A 19,607-nucleotide genomic window follows, 5' to 3' on the forward strand; every position below is an offset into this window, starting at 1 on the left:
AGAACAATATTAGGTTACAACTCATAGGATTTCACCTTGTTAAGGTAGGATCAAACATGATTCATGTAGACATAGCTATTTATTGTTACGTTATTGTTAAAGAATTTCCACAGTTTGTGACAGGGTAAAGCTAAACATTTTTAAATTGCCTTTGATCTATGTATGACGTGTTTTATTGGAAATATAAAAAAAGAAACAAAACTGACATTTGTCATAAAAAATAATAATATTTTTATTTGGAGTAATTTTTTATTAAATATTATGAAAAAACTATTTAATATTATTCAAATAGAATTTTTCAATAAGTCTATCATTACCAACCAACAATTTATAATTTTAAAAAATTACATACCAGCCTCTACAGCTGCTATAGCAACAATGTTGTATGAATGAACTTTTAAAGGTATTAGCATTTCCAGTCTGATAATTTATTTTGATATTTGCACATGAAATCTACCATTCTTCTAATTGTATCGGAAGTAATATTTTACACCTTGAAGAACAATAACCCTAAAAACTTACTATTTCATATAATTTTGGCAAAAGTTTTGAAAAAACCCATAAACTCATAACTTAAGTGTTTTAGTATATTCTGTGACTCACAGAAATACAATTCATCTGTAATCCTTACAGTTTTCAAAGAGTCTCTTGCCGGGTGTGTTGAAATACCTTTATAAAACGGTGAAATATTGACTATAATCGCTAGAATATTTCAACTTGCCTGATATTTTCTTAATGAAGTGATCTTCCCAAACATGCAACTTGACAGTCTTTATGCCCTGAAGCACTCCCATGGTGATCTTCACTCGGTTGTCTTTCTCTGCCATTAGCTTGGTGCTCAGTTTTCCTGTGATCAAACAGTAAATACACTAACTAGAGTAAGATGTAAGAACAAAACATTAATCCTCTTCTTTATAATTAATGGCTGTTGCATTTACAAAACAATAAGTTTGAGACTCAGTAGTAGATGTGGTATGCCCAAATATACATGTGACCATGTTTCACTTTGAAATATTGTATTCCTAATGTAAAGTAAAGTAGTCTTATTTTACCAGGTGAAGTTAGGGCTAAGAAGCCCTCTCTAACAATTAAACTGGGGACCAACGGCTTAAAGGTGCCTTCCGAACCACCACCAATGGCCGGGCAGGCGGACTGCTTGCAAGGACAGGATCGCTCAGCGGTCACCCATCCAAGTAGCAGCCATGATCCGGTTATCTTGCAATAACCATTGTACCCGCAACATTATGCCATTGGAATGTGGGTATCATTATTGGCTTATAAATTGTGTTCATAAATTTAATTTATTCAATTCAACTTTCACAAATAAATAATGAAATGTTTTCGCATCAATGAACCAATAATTTTTTTTATTTCAAATTACGAAATCAACATGTTTTGTGAATGAATCCATATTATCGTAAACACATTAAATAATAGAAAATAAAGAACTTTTGTTGAAGTCACACAAGTCTCAACCCTGGAACTGGCTTTAATTTTTTCCTCAGCTGGCAGCCATTTTTGAGTGTTTTGTACCCGTACTTTAAATTTTTTGTAAAATAAATATTTTTACTATAAACCTACTGAATATGTGCAATACATTATTTTTTCCGGAGAAAGTGAAGATAATTATGGTAAAAAACATTATACATAAACCATTTAAAAAGTACCAAGTTTTTTACTTACATTTTTTTTAATGTGGTGGGACTGCACATAATAAAGATTGATAATATATGAAATATTAGAATCTGAGATAGACAATTTATTCTTTATTTCATCTAGTTTAAATAAATATATAATAGTTTCCAGGTTCCCTCAAAGAAAAATAAAATATATTGTAAAAACCACAAATAGTACATGAAAGGCTAAATTTGTTATGATTATTTTTAAAATGTACAAAAAATACACCAAAATTTAGAGAATTATATTCACTAAAAAACAATAAATTAATTAATAATTAATGTCTTAATTTTTTTTATATCTAAAAAATGGTAGGACGTACCTAAATTTGTTACTATGGGTACAATCATTTTAAAAAAATTAAAATTAAAAAAGTAAATATTAATATATATAAATATTTCACTGATTATATTAATTTTACAATAAATCTCATGAATCAAGATCTTGATGCAGTGTAAATATCCGTGGTACTTTTTTAATCGTAATTAGACAATCAACTAAAATAAATAGTAAGGATATATTTTATGTATACCATGACTAAATTGATTCTGATAACATGGACATATCTGTATACAATACTTTAAGGGTTAACAGTAGCCTGTATGTCTTCCATTATAATGGATAAATAACACAAGTAATCCAAAGAAAGCCAAAATAGCTTTTTCTCAACTTTTTTAGTAATACTTGAGATATGGTTAGTGCTTGGGAGAAACCCTTTCAACAGAAATTGTCAATGAGTAAGAGCCTTACATAAAAAATCAATAAGAACAATAGCAGGTCTAGATTCAATGACATGCATTTACATCTAAAACCCTGACAGCGGTATCGTTGTTTGTGTTCGAGGTAACCCGTTACTTAGCCTTACAAACCATGCATGTCAGGGCTAGGAAACACACCAGGTGTAGTATGAACCAACACCAATACCCTCCTAATTCATTGTCTTACACTGTATGAAAAAAGTCAAGATACAAGGTATACCCAGAAAGTAAGTGTACTGAGGTTTTCGCAGCCGGAACGATTTTTTATCTTGATATGTTGGTTACACTGCCGTGTAGCCTGATTCCTCCTCTCCTCAAAGATACCGGTTCAAAATCAGTACATTGAGAACTGTCGATGCGACAATACGATTCGTGTAAAATATGTATTCAATCTCCCGTCAAGTGCGAAATACACAGCATCATCCGTTATCTCTTTTCGAAGGGAAAACTCTGGTTGAGGTTCATAATAAGGCAAAAACTGCATCATTCTAAACGATTGAGCAGATATATATATCTATGGATTGACATTTTTTCACGAAACATATTGTCGCTTTGACAGTTCTCCTTCATGTACTAACCTCGAACTGGTCTTGTTGCGGAGGTGAAGAATCAGTCTACATGTCACTGTAGCCAACATATAAAAAAAAAATCTTCCCGGCCATGAGAGTCTCAGCACTCTTTCTGGATAGCCTCTTTATTTCTGATCAATGCTCTTTGACTTTCTAATAACTTCAAAATCACTGATGAAAATGAATACTTTAAAAGAAACTTCAAAAATGCTTCTCCAAAGGACTTTTGAACAATTTATTAACGAGACACCTACCATGACTACACTGTACCAACCTCCTTATTGTTTTTCTATTTTACTATCTATTTAAAAATGTATGCATTGTATTGTAATAACTTCTCTTATCTAACACCAATTATTTAACTGTAGGTACAGGAATAAAGAACTTGTCTACTGTCTATTGTTATTACACTCACCAATCTGTGAGGCGATGCACTTGTTGATCGGGATCAGAATCACGGAGAACACAACTCCAGCCAAGAAAGCCATCCCCACTTGCTGATATAATAGGTACAGAGTGACAGCTATCTGGTAGAAACACACCAAGACTGAATGGGGGTTTTATGGTAATTTTTATGTAGTAGTAATTAAAATTATCATTAGGAAAACTTATGAATTAATATAGGTTAATTTCACAACAAAGAACAGAATCAAGATATAAATAATAATAATAATAATGCCACAATAGGTGTGTTCTTTTGTTCAATTATTAATATTATTTTATAAGAAGTAAATATTTATTTAAAAATCATGCATATAAGAAATATATTTTCCATCAACACAAATATTGTTCAATATTTGAATCAAAATTCATGTTTATCGGCCAATTCTTATTTTGCAATATGTGTAGAACATAAATATGAAAATCTACTGCACTGTATTAAATAATGTTGTGATTAAATGATTTTAAATTAATCGTACATTTTTAGAATAAGCTTTCAAGAAACAAATTACCTGAAATGGAATACTCCACAGAGTGTGAAAACTGGCACAGGAATTGACGATTCTATCTGTGTCTGTGCTCATGAAGTTGACAATTTCACCAGTGCTGCAAGCAAACATTAGTCTTCAGATAAATGTTAATTATAATTAATACACTTTTAAAACACATTGTCAACTTTCAAAGTAATTGTTTGAATACTTGGAACCCACAAAAAAGTATGTGGCTTAGTTTATTCTGTAGAACTTAAGGATATGTCCAGTTAGAACAAAATCATTACAAACAGAACTTTATGTCACTCAACAAACCACACTCTATAACATGCTTCCAGAAAACTTCAAAACATGTGACTCTAAAACTCTGAAGAAAAGACTGCACAGCCTGTTGATAAACTCTACAATTTATAGTTTGAATGAGTTTTTTTAATTCTGTTAATGCTATTATTTAAGACATGTATGTGTATGTATATGCATTCATATATTTTCTCCTCATATATATATTTTATTTTACAGAAATGTTAGTTAATATCAAATTTTAAAGATATTTTCTCTTTGCATTTATAATAGTTTTTAAACTAGTTTACCTACTTCTTGATGACATCAATTTTTACTGCATGTGTTGACTCTGTAACCATTCTTGATGAATGTGTGAATAAAGATATTATTGAATTGAAATATATTATTTTCAGAGGATGCTTACTATATTTTGAGCTATTTCTAATATGGTTTGTTACTTCAAGCTAGGTATGACTATACTTTTTTCTCTGGCAAGTCTGGCAAGGAGCTATCTGATAGATACTAAAGCTTTCTTCTTCTCAACTTTTCCAAGAAACACCAAGCTCTGAGCTTCCATAAGAACACCACCTCAAATCTCACTTAACCTGGTTATCCCATGATCTTTTGTCTACTGCCATCTCAGGCTTCATTACAGATGAAATTCTTGTAACTCATTTTCTCTAGAAAGTAACCCAACCCATCCAAATAGTACACTTATTTTAGTCTTGTCATTGCTATTGCTCAAAAGATTTCTAACTAATCATCAAATATCAACACAGAGCACTCACAAAAACATAAGTCCAGTTAATTTACATGTAAATTAACCGGAATCACTTTTTAATAGTAATAATAGTAAAAATAATAATCTCTTTGTTGCACTTTAACAATATATTATATTGTATCACAAATGTCAACATTTCAGTGTACAGTACCGCAATATTCAAGACATTCAGACTTCCTACAGTCACTCGTACTCACAGTCTTTGGAACCGATTTTACATTTAAATATCACCCTGAACTCCTAAACAGAATAAAACACTATAGACACCAAAAGGCGTTTGAGGCAAGTTTTAAATTGATATAGATTGTTGTCATTTTTATAATTTCAGGTACCTCATTTACTAGACCACGCTGACTTGTTGCTAAGATACCGTCAATCTACGGTTTTTGACTCGAAAATAGTCCCTATCTCTAGTCTCATACTGATGAAGGTCCCTACCCCAAACCAAATCACAGTTTGTATGGCAGTGTAGGATCACCTCACACTCAGATAAGCCAAGGTCACCAATCCATACCCCCTAAAAGAATCTCCACATGACTCTATGATTTAACCTTGCAATGATTCTAACTGCCTTTTTTTTGCAGCCTGTAATCTCGTTCCATTTTGTGTTTGGCATCTGTTACTCCACAGTCCTACTCTATACGCAAAATGTGGATAGGTGATGCCTAACTACACAGTCATTAAGACTTCGAAAGAGCAGAACTTTGGTAGGCTCCACAAGACCAATATGCCAAATGGCACATTGTTGTCAAATCTACGATGATAAACGTTCATCTAGATAAACGTACATTCCCAAGAACTCAGTGGAGCCAGTTTCCTCTAAAAGGATATCGTCCTCAAATACACCAGGTAGCTCCGCACACTCCTGAAGACTAAGGCAGAAACTGATAACCTTTGATTTTGTCTGATTTGTTTTCAAATTGACGTTGCTAAAATACTGAGTACATAATTTCATTATGAAAGATGTGATTACCAAGTCTTGTAGTGTATTTTCTTTGATGCAGAGTTGTGTCATCTTCAAACTGAATCACTTCTCCATGGTGTATCACCGACATCAGTTTCCAGACTTAAACTACAAACAAAATGGGTCCGAGAATAGATCCCTGAGGAACATCATGGGTTCTAACTTTGTTCGAAGTGATATTCAAAATCTGAATGTACAGTATTGGTCTCAATCCAATAGAGATAAGAAGAAACCCATGCCTTCGGCAGACCCCGTACACCGCATTTTTTTAACTGTTGCAGTAGTGTTTCATGGTGCATACAGTCAAAGGCTTTGGACAGGTCAAAAAATATGCTGTGCACATGTTCTCACATTTCCAAGTAAGAGACAACATTGTTTAAGAGATTATTTATGTATATAGCGTTGATGGTGGATTTATTTTTTCTGAAGCCAAACTTTTCAGGGTTTAGAACTTCATTGTTTTCTAGAAACCATTCCCTTCTTTCATCTCCAATCACTCTTCAAGCAACAATATCAGTTGGTCACACTGCAGAGAGCACTCTTGTTGCCTTCTTCCAGAATTACAATCAATTATTTTTCCCTATCAAATACAATTCAAAGATATTAAAACACATCAAATTATTTTTAAATATTTTTAATCCACTCTCTTCCTAGTTAATTTTAGTATTAATGTAATTAATTAATATAATTTGTATACCAAAGCAGTTGGTATAGTAATGTAACATTTATTTTTATTTCTAGGTTTCAGAAAATTGATATTTTAATTTTTTTTAAATATTGTTTGAAAAGTATAAATGTAAAAACCTCTGTTGTTTACTAGTGATTCTGCAAATTTGATCTCCATCCTACATTGCTGTTCTCTACTCAAGAAAAGATATGATGAAGGGTCTGACCTGAAGGCTGACAGCGTGATGGTACTGAGAGTGAGGGTCTTCTTGTAGATGATGCAGACAAGAGCAGCTCGGATCTTGAGACCAACCTTAGCCATCAGGAAACTGAAGTGACTGTTGCAGAAAGCACCTGTGTACACAAATACATAATATAATAATCTATGGACAGTAATATTGTTAGCAGAACAAAACAATTAATTACAATTAAAGATTAAATCAAACAAATCCTTTGACTATTTAAGTTGCACTAACCGATTAGAGTAACAGCACACAAGCCAGCTGCATACAAGTAACCATCTTGTATTTGCTCATTTTTTGTCTCAATGAAAGTGACCATCCTGTTCAGAAGAAGAGGGCCGAAGAATCCAGTTACATCAGCAATAAATTTGAGAACTCCAATTCCATAAAACTCCTTCCAGAAACATCTGAACACAAAGAAAATGGTAAGTGTTAAGACAATGCAATAAAACTTCCTTGAATGGTATCGTTCTTTAGCTGTATAAATGATTACCTTTTTTCTGGATTCCTAAATTACCTTTTACTCCTTCCTGCGGTTTCACAAGACTGTTTCGATTGGTAGACTCGTTGCACTGTAATGATTTCATATAAATGTTTTACTGAATGCTTTTGTGTAGACAGTATTCTTATGCAATCTACCAGCAGCAATTGGAATAATTCCAAGCAGATATTTGTCTGACTGTATAGAGGAGTCATTCTTACATTTTTTTCATTGCTACACCATTCTGTTTGTTTTATTCAGCTGCTCTGTTTCAGAAGTAGAGGGGTCCGGCTCCTCCCCACCTCCCATGGGAAACTTTTTAAATGTTAGGTCCTAAAATCGATAATTTATAGTACTTCTGAACTAATAAAAGAGAAGGGTAAAGATTAGGTCAGAGTGTGTAGTTTACAGTAAAGCTGCTTTAACACCAACCACTATGAAGCTTATAAAGGAATAATAAAAATCTACTGCAACAAATACAGTTTGTATGAAGTGAGTTTAACTCAAACAAAATATAATTACAAAATTAACAAAATATTGAACAAAATTGTTACATTTAAATGACTAAACCCAAATCTTGATGTCTACTCCCGGATCAAAAAGTATTGATATCCAAGTTTAAAAGTAGACCACAACCTAACTAAAAGAGCTACAATAATGGAAATGATATTACAATTGGGCTTGTTTATTTCTGCGTTTCAATGTATAAACTGTTTAATACCAGTAACTTTCAATTTTTATATCAATAACAATGAAAAATTACTGGTTTTTGGTGCTTTTCAACAAAATACAACATTAAAATTTCATAACTCAGAAACTTGAGATGCGATTAAGACCAAATGATTATACAAAATAGATACAAGAGTAATGATAATTTAATTTTAGAATAGTATTAAATTAAAGTTGTCATTAAATTACCATTGTAACTTTATTCTTTACAGGGTGGTTCCCAAAATTCTTCATTGGTCACGTTATGGAGCTCTTAGTCATTATTTTGCGTGTTCAATTTTAATAAACCACTATTTAAAATATTTAATTTTTAGCACAGACTAAATTGAGCAGGTTTTTTAAAATTTACAATAACCGACAACTAATCATTTTAACATCCAAAGCGCTAGACTGCCCATGGCGATGTCGGCTCGTAGTTACAACAAACTAGCACAGTACAAAACTGTTTAGGGCTCAGCAACTCACTCTTGTGACAACTGTTCACGTCTGGACTACTGTAACAGATACTTTGTAACAGGTACTCGTCTGTTCCAAGAGTACAAGTTACCACAAACCAGAAGTAACCTGTACATGTTACTGTTACAAGCACTTTTACGATACAGATACTTTACACTTTTACCTCCGTTTCTGGTACAAATTACTTACACTCTTTTAGCAGTAACAGTAATTGGAACATGTACTATTTTAGAAATGCTCTGTAACATATGATTCTAAAATACATTTTGTACTTGGTTACAGGGTACCGATAGGAGCCACAGGAAACAGTAGAACTAACCTCTCTTTCGTAGTTCATGTGTGATGACAAAATTAAAATATTTGAGCATTTTTAAACAAAATTGAATTGTTTCGTAAACAGCGCTGTATTCCGTAAATTAAAATAGTTACAAAGTTTGAATTTATATTTGATTATAATTGACTTCTTTGTTCCAAAATAAATGTTACATTTAGTCGAAAATACACTATTAGACGACTGATTATTTTGAGATAAAATGCTCTTGGGGAGAGGTCCCAATGGCCCCACCTCCCTCCTAAGTGTGTCCCTGTGGTGCTGGAAAGGATTTCCCAACACACCTTATGAATGTCAACAGCTACCCTTTGATGCTGAAGAAGGGGACTGCAGTATGAGACTGCTCGGCATTTCAACATTAGTAAAACTGATCTTTTTTAATGACTCTAGCCAGGATATTACACCTGAGGAGTGCAAGGAAATTAGGGTCTAAATCCCAGGATATTTTCAAAACTGCGCTGACCCCAGTGTAAAAGACTCTATGGATTGAAATGGGAATTGAAACCCAAAATGATTCATTGGATCTATGAAGCCATTATAAAACCAATGGCCACATATGCTGCTCTAGTGTGGTGGCCGAAAATAGAAAAAAAGAACAGCTGCCAAGAGTCTTCAAATGCTAGCTTGCGTAAGCATCACAGGAGCAATCAGCTCCTGTTGAATCCTGACACTTGAAGCTGTCCTGGGATATACTCCTCTGGGGCAGGAGGTGATGAAGACAGCCGCATTAAGCGATATGAAGCTTCTGGGTACAAAAGTGATTAAGTCTACCTCTTCAGAATATTATATGAAAATAACCCAGGAATTTCCTGAGGCTAAAATATTAAACAACAATTCTGAACGAATGGTGAAGGAATACTACTTTGAAAAACCATACATAGTCTCTATTAAATATAGGGGAAAATGGAGTAAAAAGGAGATCTACGTAAAGGAGGCCAGAAGTTCTATACAGATGGTTCACGCCTTGACTGTAGGGCAGGATTTGGTATACACGGACCAGGGAATAACCTAGCTGTACCTGTGGGAAAACAAGCCACGGTCTTCCAAGTGGAAGTCATGGTAATAGAATCATGTGCCTGAAGACTCATACATATAAGATAAAAAGGAGCAGAGTACTTAATACTCTCTGACAGCCAGGCTACACTAAAGGCACTTGAAACCTGTTTGTTTCACTCAAAATCAGTTTGGAAGTGCAAGAATGCTCTGGTAGAACTGGCAAAGACTAACAGACTAACACTCGGTTGGGTGCCGGGCCATAAGGGCATTCATGGAAATGAAAAAGCAGATACCAAAATAGGTACAGAGTGGCCCTTATGGTAGGGCCAGAGCTAAGCTGTGGAGTAGCATTCTCCTACAGCAAATCTCTTGTAAAAGATTGGGAAAAGAGGATTAGATCCTTTAACTGGAGTAGGACCTCAGGATTAAGACAATCAAAACTGTTTATCTCTCCTTATGCTAAAGGGTGGGCATCTCTCCCAGATCAAAGTAAGGAGGATATAAGACTGATAGTAGGGATGTTGACAAGACATGGTACCCTTGGAAAACACCTTACGAAGGTGGGTGTTAGTCAGACTGATGAATGCAGACTTCGCTGAGAAGCAGAATAATCAGTGAAACACATATGGCTAAATTGTCCTGCAATTACATCTACAATTCGGAAAAGATTCCTAGGGGCATATTCAGCCCCAAGGGAATTAAAGACTTTAAAATCCACTTTAAAATTAAGACTTTAAAATCCACGGAAAAAATCTGTTAACATAATTAATTAAGAAACATTTCAATAACAAAACTCCTATTATTTAGTTGTAACTTGCAAAAGTAAGATTCATTGCAATTAGTGGCTCAGGGATTCCCATGGGCCACAGAAGTCCCATGTATTATCAATGCTATCTAAACGATAACAATGAATTTAGTGATTTGCTTATCAGTATCTGATAAGAAAGCAACAATTGCCAACAATTTTGTAAATAAAATTCTACATAATAATGGAAAAAATATTGTTTATTCTTTATAACTAATGTGTTATCCCTACTTCTTTTTCACAGGACTAAGACTCTGTGTTATTCTATATGTATTAAAGACTACCAGAAGTGCAGAAACAAGAACAAAAATACTGAGCAGGGTTTAAGCTTAGATGGAAATTTTCTTAGCAAAAATCCTACAGTCTCTTCAGACATTTTAGCAAAAGTATTTGTCTTGTAGCACTTATTAATAGCATGCTATTCCTCACGAGATTACAAAAATACTTATTGAAAATGTTTTTAACGCTGTAAACTGATTTTCAAAATACGATATACTTTTTTTGCAGTTAGTTATTTCTCGCTTTCGTCACAATTTTGCGAGATCTTTCCTAGACAGCGTCGCATTTTCTCGGCTCGTTTCGCAAAATGCAATCGCAGCTTAACCCTTTGGGTGCCAAGGGCCGATATTATCGGCTCACTATATTTAACCAAAGCGTGCCGAGAGCCGATATTTTCGGCCCGTTACGTTTAACCGAAGTGTGCCGAGAGCCGATGTTTTCGGCCCATTACGTTTAACCGAAGTGTGCCGCGGGCCGATATTTTCGGCTTTGCGATTATATTATTTTTTTAAATCATATAGTACGCGAATCTTCATAACAGATACATCAAACGAAAGGGGAAGAGTTACTTAACAAATTAATATATAATTTGTCGGACAAGATATATATATAACGGTCCAGGACAGTATGTGTCAAGTGCACCCGGGGTTGCCACCTTGACTGTCTCCCCCGCCACGAGTGTAAATAGAACGTTTATGTAAAAATGTATATATTGTATATAGAGACATTTCTTTGCATAGTTTTTTATAGACTTAGTAACATTTTTCAATAGGCCTATGCTATAGACTATAGGCACTAAAAAATAGTGAGTGATTGAAGATTGGACTTTTTCTGCCTTTTAATAACTGAGGGTGAGTAAAAGCAAATAATATAAAAAAATAGGCTATTTGTCATGATTTTATTTTTTGTGAACATGCATTAGGGTCCTAACCAATGTTTTTCAACCATCTCAATGCTAGTTTAATAAATATAGTTTTGTTTAGAAAAGCCCTTACAATAACATTCCCTTACATTACATTGTCAATATTTTAGCATTTTAGTCCAAATGTAAAGTTTTATTAAAAATCTTATAAAACTTTTATTTTTCAATATTTCTTTCTGAAATTTTCTATATTGGTTCATAATTTTTTTTTTTATTTTTATTTTTTTTTAGTTTACTTATTTATATTTTTGGATATTATCATAAAACTTTGTTATAACATAACAGTATATTTCATAACCTACAAAACAAAAAAGAATTGTCCATTTATCAGTATTAGGATTGGAGTTATACAATTTTTAGTCTAACATAACAAAATAGCTGTTTTGTGCTTGGCACACTTGGCTGTTATAGGCCATTTACCACTGGCACTCAGGAAACACCCACAGCTCACATGCATGGCATTACTCAAAACGAATCTTGAAATTTGCTTGGCATCCAAAGGGATAAACCCTGATGCTGAGTAAAGAATATACGAAGACACTACTGACCTGTGTAGTGCTCTGAAGAGCTTAGTCTGTGCTAGAGCCCGCTCTAGTTGGCCTGAGAGATGGGAGGCTGTCAGATGAATGGGGAGGTCGAACAAGTCGTCAGAGCTCCTGAGGTGGCCTGAGACACCCTTCCTCATGAGTGGGTCCACCCAGGAGAAGAAGAGGCGGGGAAGGCAACCCCACCCCTCCTGTGCCACCCCCAGGTAGCCAGGGTCCGCCTCCTCGCGGAACCCACTGTAGCTGTGCAGCAAGGGCGACGACTCTGTCTGTCACCAACTCTTTTATTAAATTCTGTTCTTAAGCTTTCGAGGGAGGTAACTGACAATCAAATAACTAACTAAGTCTACCACGTGATTATAAATGATTCCGTCTCACTGTGAAGAGCCAAAATATTTCAACAATTTAATTGTGTAAGAAATGTTTCAACGCAGGGTAAACCGCAAGACTTTGTTGTTATTAACACTACCATGTTTTGATCACAATTGAGTTGATATAAACTAATGTACATTATTCGACTAAAAGTATATGTTTTTTTTAAGACAATCTAGTTATTTTAATCATTAAATTAATTAAAACAATGAAAATTTTAGCTTGATACTATGGGAGTAGACAAGTATAAATGTACCGCCTAAAAAGTAAAATGGGAAAGAAGAAAAAGGAAGAAGAAATGTTTTTCCAAATGGTACGAGAAGTTTAATTTTTCTTTTTTTACTTCTAAAACAGTTTTATCTTAGATAAACTCATGCATTTCCACAAATTTTAAAAACAATGTATACATGTGTGAGATTTACACATATGTTCATATTATGTTCAGTATGGCTGAACATCACTTACGGCATGAAATTTTCTCACAGCGACTAAAACTTTTTTATTTAGATTTTACAACTTACAGAACAATTCAAAAACTTAAAAAGCAACTAAAACGATAAATTACAAAATTTAGGTGACAAAATTATAACTAATTAATTAAACTTGGTGAAAATCAAATTTCAACAATGATAAATACCAAATGTATGGTTTGAATATTATGAAATTCAGATATTAATTATACCCTGTAAATACAAGTACTTTCATGATTTTACTTAAAACATTAATAACTATAACAGATATTTATTATTTTCATGTTAATTTATTTTTTTATCTAATAAACTCTATTTCCAAACAAAATACCATTAACTGTACTCTCAAAAATTACGGTTTAAAATTATAAACAGGTTGTATTTGAATTTTGGATTGAAATGTTATCAATGTTTAAGACAGATAGGCTAATTTAAAGGCTACACGTTCTTAACATATGATAAAATATAAAGATCAATTTTAAACTTAAAATAAAGTTTTCCTATTTCTAGAAAACAAGTAACTTAATCATTTAACGCTAGTTATTAAGGACCAAACAAGACCTTTCTAAAATTATGTTGTTGACCGTCTTATCTGTACAAAATCTCTTGATAGAAAAGTCGGTGAAATCATAAAAGTTCATACATACAGGTTTATCTTGGTCCAAGAGAGACCCTCTTTGATATTGGGATCAAAATATCAAAGGGCAGTCTGTCTGTTTGTCCGTCTGCTAAATGTATAACTCTTGGTTGAAAGGTCCTGGAGACGATACTTGGCACATAGATTTTTATTGGTCCAAGGAATAACTTATTGATTTTGGTGTCAAAGGGTGGTCCATTTATCAATGTGATAAACTCTTGATAGAAAGGTCCTAGGGATTTTAAACTTTGTGTATAGATTCCTTCTGGTCCAAGATGGAACTATATTAATTTTGGGGTCAAAAGGTCGAACATCAGTCTATCCGTCTGTCTGATAAGTCTTGGCAACAAGGTCCTAGGGACTTGATACATATGTTCCTCTAGGTCGAATAAAGAACTCTAGTTTCTGGAGTCAAGAACTAAAAGAGCAGTCCATCCATTTGTGCAAAAATCATTTTTTATGTTCCATTGTAAAGTCAGAAACTCTGTTGTATCAGTTAATTTATCGCAAAATAATATCTAAAACCAGCATAACTAAATAAAATATAAATTTAACAATTATAATTTCTTAATACTACTTTTAAAGAGCTTTCTTCATGTATAACCTAGTAAAATGCATAATTATCTCCCATAAAAGTAATAGTGAACTAATACTAATGAATCAAAGGATTCTAAACTGTTAAAGAATCTGGTATTCCCAAAATCTCACTTAGGTTGACAGAAGAGAATTACAAAACTGTGTATTTTTAAATCCTCCCATGAGGCTAAGTTATAATAACCAATTGAATACAATTGTCATTCTTTGGTTTTTTTCAAGCCTTTTGAACGTCCTAGTATAATGTTGAACTAAAACTGACCTGAACATTGACAAGTTGTTGATATCTGGTGTGACTGTCCGAGCTGGTCATCACACTCGGCAGCAGCGTAAGTCCGTATATGCACTGCAGTATAAGCATGACGGTGTCACATAGTATCTGTGACGGTCCATCTCGGGTCTGGACACTGTCACGGAGTGTGGATCGGTACCTCAGGCACAGGAACAGGAAGTTGATCAACCAAAGCAGAGAGACAAGAGAGGGGCCGAGCAGGCTACGACCGAGTCTGTGACGGAGTGACAGCACGTAGATGAAATGTGTGAGCCACGTCAGACATTGCACTGCCGAAAGAAAGTAGTGAGCCGGCACAAGCGGTTCCACCCCACTACTCACCCGGTAGTAGATACTAACCACCGGCACCTACAACATTTTAACTTGAAAATTTTTTCTTTGAGATCTCATTCTTTAGGAACAAGCATATGTAAACATTTGCAGCAATAGAAAAAACTGTTTTGTGATACATAAGTATTCTTTGTTTAAAGTTTTTTATTGACAACAGAAGGTTTGAAAGGATAATAGAATTTCAGACATTTGTCATCTTTATATTTTACAAAAAGTATAATGATGTCATGTGTCCGAAATCCTATTGAATAACCAATGTCAAGTCAAAAAACAAATCTACTTGCCTTGCATACAAATATTAGCATTCAATTTTTTTGCTGCATGTCTTATATTAAGACTCAGCACTGTCAGTTTATGAAAGCTCTAGTAGTGAACATGTAATAGAAAAATAGTGTCTACCTATGATATTCTTTTTCATGTTTTAATGAAAGCCATATATTATAATTATATATATTTATTTATTTTTATAATTACTCATATCAAATAAAATACATTATTGTATATACTTTGAAAACATTTATATTGTTTGTATTTAGTGTGAAATAAAATAAACAATGTGTTTTAAAGTTACAACAATAAAATTGACTTATTTAATTCAGATACAATGAATGATAAAATTATAAATTAAAAACAATCAGCGAAATTATAAAATATAATGAATTTAAAACAAAGAATAACGATTATAATGCGTGTTTTCGTAGCATTTACAAATTGAACTGCTGCGGGACTTACAATAAGTAAGAGATTTCAAGGATGGGTGAAAGAGTGTTTATGATAAACAATGTAGTATTCGACCCTCTTAACTAAAAAATTCAGCTGTGAAGTTATTTGTTCAGATGGAACATGGGCCTGCTGGGGTATCCGTGGTGTAGGAACGATAATATGCGAGCAAGGTTCCGGGGTGACAGGGATGATGTCTGAATCATAGTCTAAATAAAGCGGCTCGGGCGAAGCTATTACATTATCCGGGCCATTGTCTAGACTAAACCTGCCAACATGTATGTCTGCGTCGTTTAGTTCTGTGTCACTAACCTCAAAAGTATTATAATAACAACTGAGGAAAACACCCAATCAGAAGCGCTAAAAAGCAGAGAGTAAACTCATATGAATGATTTTTCAACTTCAACATACAACTGCGATCTGTAGGATATTTATAAAACTCTAAACGTAGTAGACCGTTGTTAAACACTCTTAGTTGAAAAGTGAAGACGATCGCCCGATCTATCAGACATTAATAGAACTATTTGGAGGGTGATTTTGCGACCTGAGCTCGTTATCGTGCCATTAGGCCCGGCCGCTGCGTGACGAGCCCAGCTCTTCAGTGATCCGCAATGGGTTAATTACTGACTATTTGGTGCAGAGAGTGAATAAAAAGAGTAAACATTAGCAGACAATGTATGTGGGATTCATTTTACAGGTGTGTTCCTATGCCCTTTAAATATAATACAAACATTTTACCTACCAATTCCCCACCTTAAGGAGGATCCCAATGAACTCCATTTGTACAAAATTTTCCATTTTCATCAATTCTTTTAAGATATGTTTCTAAACCTATTAGAAAAAACCACACAATATTTTTCAATCTTCCAATTAGTTTTGGTGGGTTGGATGAAAAAACTCCGCTAAACGGCATGACAAGGTGTGAATAATTACAATTACTTGTAATAGTTCTATTAAAATGAAAATGTATGAATATGTAAGCATGAGAGAGGTCATATAAGGTCTGTGTAGATGTATACGCAAAGGCACCCTCACTTGTTGGGACCGATAATTCCCTTACCTATAATTAAAAGTTGCCTTATTTTTGCAAAACATCATTTATAACTGTTTTTTTATTTAACCCTTCAAACATTCCTCATCAACAACTTTTAGAAATAACTTTGGAGATAACTTTCAGATGTTAAAATATATGTTTTATTTATTTCAAGAGCATAGTAATATATCTCCAAAATTGAAAAGAATGATCATTGCAATTGGGTAATCCCCCACAGTCTGAGTGTCACCATAGGGTCCAAGTATTTTACTCTGAAGAGGGTTAATCTGCCGATCCCTTCCCACTCCTCTATTTGCTCTCCATAAGAGACGTTAATTTAAGAGACATGCATTTGAAATCCTTGAATTCAAAGACTGAGGCGTTTATTTAACTAAAACTTTTTAAATAAAAATATATAAAGAAAGCTTTTTAACAATTTTACTGTATTATTTCTAAAGTCTCAATTTAGAGCTATAACTCTTTTAATAATAACCATTTTACTTCAATAAACCTCATCTGACAAATTACAAAATATGACCGATAACTAACCATAGAGAGAAGGAGAGTGACAGAATAGCGTATACGTAGTACGTTGGTCTCAAACGATGAGCGAACGACCCAGTTTGTCTGCCTGCCACAGAAGTAGGCCGAAGTGATGGCCAGAAGTGTGAGTAGGGGAAACTGGAGACAGACTATCTCAAAACAGCGGCCCAGATCGTTCCGTAGTGGATCCCAAACAACCAGATCATCTCCAGGACCACAGAACTGTGTCCAGTTCCACACAAATGTCATGTTCTCCATTTTGTCATCCAATCATGTAAGCTGAAAAATGTAAATAGCAACCTTCAAAACTTTGTAAAAAACACTTTACGAATTTAAACGTTTATTAGGAAATGCATAAATGTGCTAGCTAGGAAACGCAATTTGACAAAACAAAAATTGTAAATTCACCTAACTATAACTACCTTGAAAGAGAATTAGTTCCACTTTTAATCGTCTAAAATTCGTTTTTTGTAAGTTTCATGCCTTAAAACCCTATATTGTTTCGATCAGGAGGACGATTGCAATAGGTTAATAATGTCATTACCGGTATGTATAAAAATAAATTTGAAAATAATGTTTCTCGATTTAAAATTAACACACGATTACACGTCGAACTCATATCTCACTTTGGAAAAAACATGATAGCCAGTTAAAAAAGAATAAATTAATTTCCTAATATGTTAACTGCTCACGTAAATAACTTTGAAAACTAACTGACAGTATTATATTTAAGGCACCCCGGTCAATCAATGGACACAACGGTCATCCATGAGGCTTCTGTACGGGACTGTTGTTGGTGCTGTACTAAGCCTTTCTGATCACAGAATACTCAGATAAGTTATCGGGCGCAGATAACACTGAAAATCATAGATAACAAGAAACACAATATACAAATATAACGGCAAAATGAAATTTCCATTTCAATTATCAAGAACATAGTTATTTATGATTTGCATCCTCAAAAACCATATGCAGTTTTACTCAGGAGGATGAGCAGAATACATGAATAACGTTGAAATTTTGATTGGCAACTCCAGCCGTTACATTCATTGATACCCTAATCAAATCAAATCAAATCAAATATCCTTTATTTCTATCAGACATGTAACATGCATTGGATTGTGTCATAAATATTTAAAAAAAAACACATGTACAGTTTTTGTATCTATAAAATTATTATTAATCAATTATTAATATTTATATATTATAATTAATCAATTATTAAAACTAATTAATTTTACATCATACAGACTATTTATTTCCAATAAATTCACTGAGGGTGTAGAAACATTTTTCTATTAAAAAAGCCTTCAGTGTTCTCTTAAAGACCATTATATCATTTACATTCTTTAGGTCCACAGGAAGAGAATTATAAAAAATTACGTGCATTATAAAAACAGTGATGTTTGAAAAAAGAGGTTGCATGGGGGGGAATATTTAATTTGTTGCTATTTCTGAGACAGTGTCCGGACTGCGGAATTAGTGACTCGAAAATGCCCTGGTTTTGCTTAAAAAAGGACCAATGTGTGGTAAATATAATATACTTGGAAAAGTAAGCAGATTGAAGTTCTTAAAGTGTGATTGCAGGATTCTGATTGACGGATGCCAGCAATAGCTCTCACCCGCGCTTTCTTCTGCAAAAGAAAGACATGGTTTGTTCTGCAATTTTCAAAACCCCAAATTTCAACAGCGTATGAAAGGTAGGGATAAACTAATGCAAAATATGAAGTTAGAAGCACATCGGTGCCCGTGAAAGATGAAAGTCTACGAAGAAACAAAAATACCAGCACAGACTTTACGTGCGACATGATTTACATGAAAGGAGAAGCTAAGATTCCTATCGACAATTAGGCCTAAAAACTTGACGCATTTGCTCAGAACAAACCTCTCTGTATCGCCAACCCAAACACTCAAAGAGTCATTGCGTCTTGATGAAATTAAAAAATCTAGCAATGTAGTTTTTATCAGTATTCACGGCCAAACCATTACTCTGAAACCACTGGACTATTGAATTACACTGAACAAACGTATTTATCTCCATATTGAAACGACAAGACTCATCAATTACAAGTGATGTGTCGTCAGCAAACAAACACAACAAGCCCCTCGAAACACAACTGCTGAGGTCATTCATTCACATACAAAATAAAGAGGAAGGGTCCAAGTATGGAGCCCTGTGGCACACCCGTCTTGACAATCTG

General features: G+C 33.8%; 1 protein-coding gene across 1 annotated transcript in view; it reads right to left on the reverse strand.

The window, feature by feature from the left end:
• The window catches only part of LOC124356618 (ATP-binding cassette sub-family C member 10), a 56,940-nt gene that overhangs the window by 31,737 nt on the left and 5,596 nt on the right, over positions 1–19,607 (reverse strand). The window contains 8 exon segments of the mRNA XM_046807723.1: positions 722–847; positions 3,420–3,531; positions 3,958–4,051; positions 6,857–6,983; positions 7,106–7,278; positions 12,419–12,684; positions 14,751–15,128; positions 17,413–17,685. Coding sequence (XP_046663679.1) covers positions 722–847; positions 3,420–3,531; positions 3,958–4,051; positions 6,857–6,983; positions 7,106–7,278; positions 12,419–12,684; positions 14,751–15,128; positions 17,413–17,664 — 1,528 coding nt within the window. The 5' untranslated portion in view covers positions 17,665–17,685.

This window comes from Homalodisca vitripennis, chromosome 3 (assembly GCF_021130785.1).
Source record: "Homalodisca vitripennis isolate AUS2020 chromosome 3, UT_GWSS_2.1, whole genome shotgun sequence".
NCBI classification, from domain to species: domain Eukaryota; kingdom Metazoa; phylum Arthropoda; class Insecta; order Hemiptera; family Cicadellidae; genus Homalodisca; species Homalodisca vitripennis.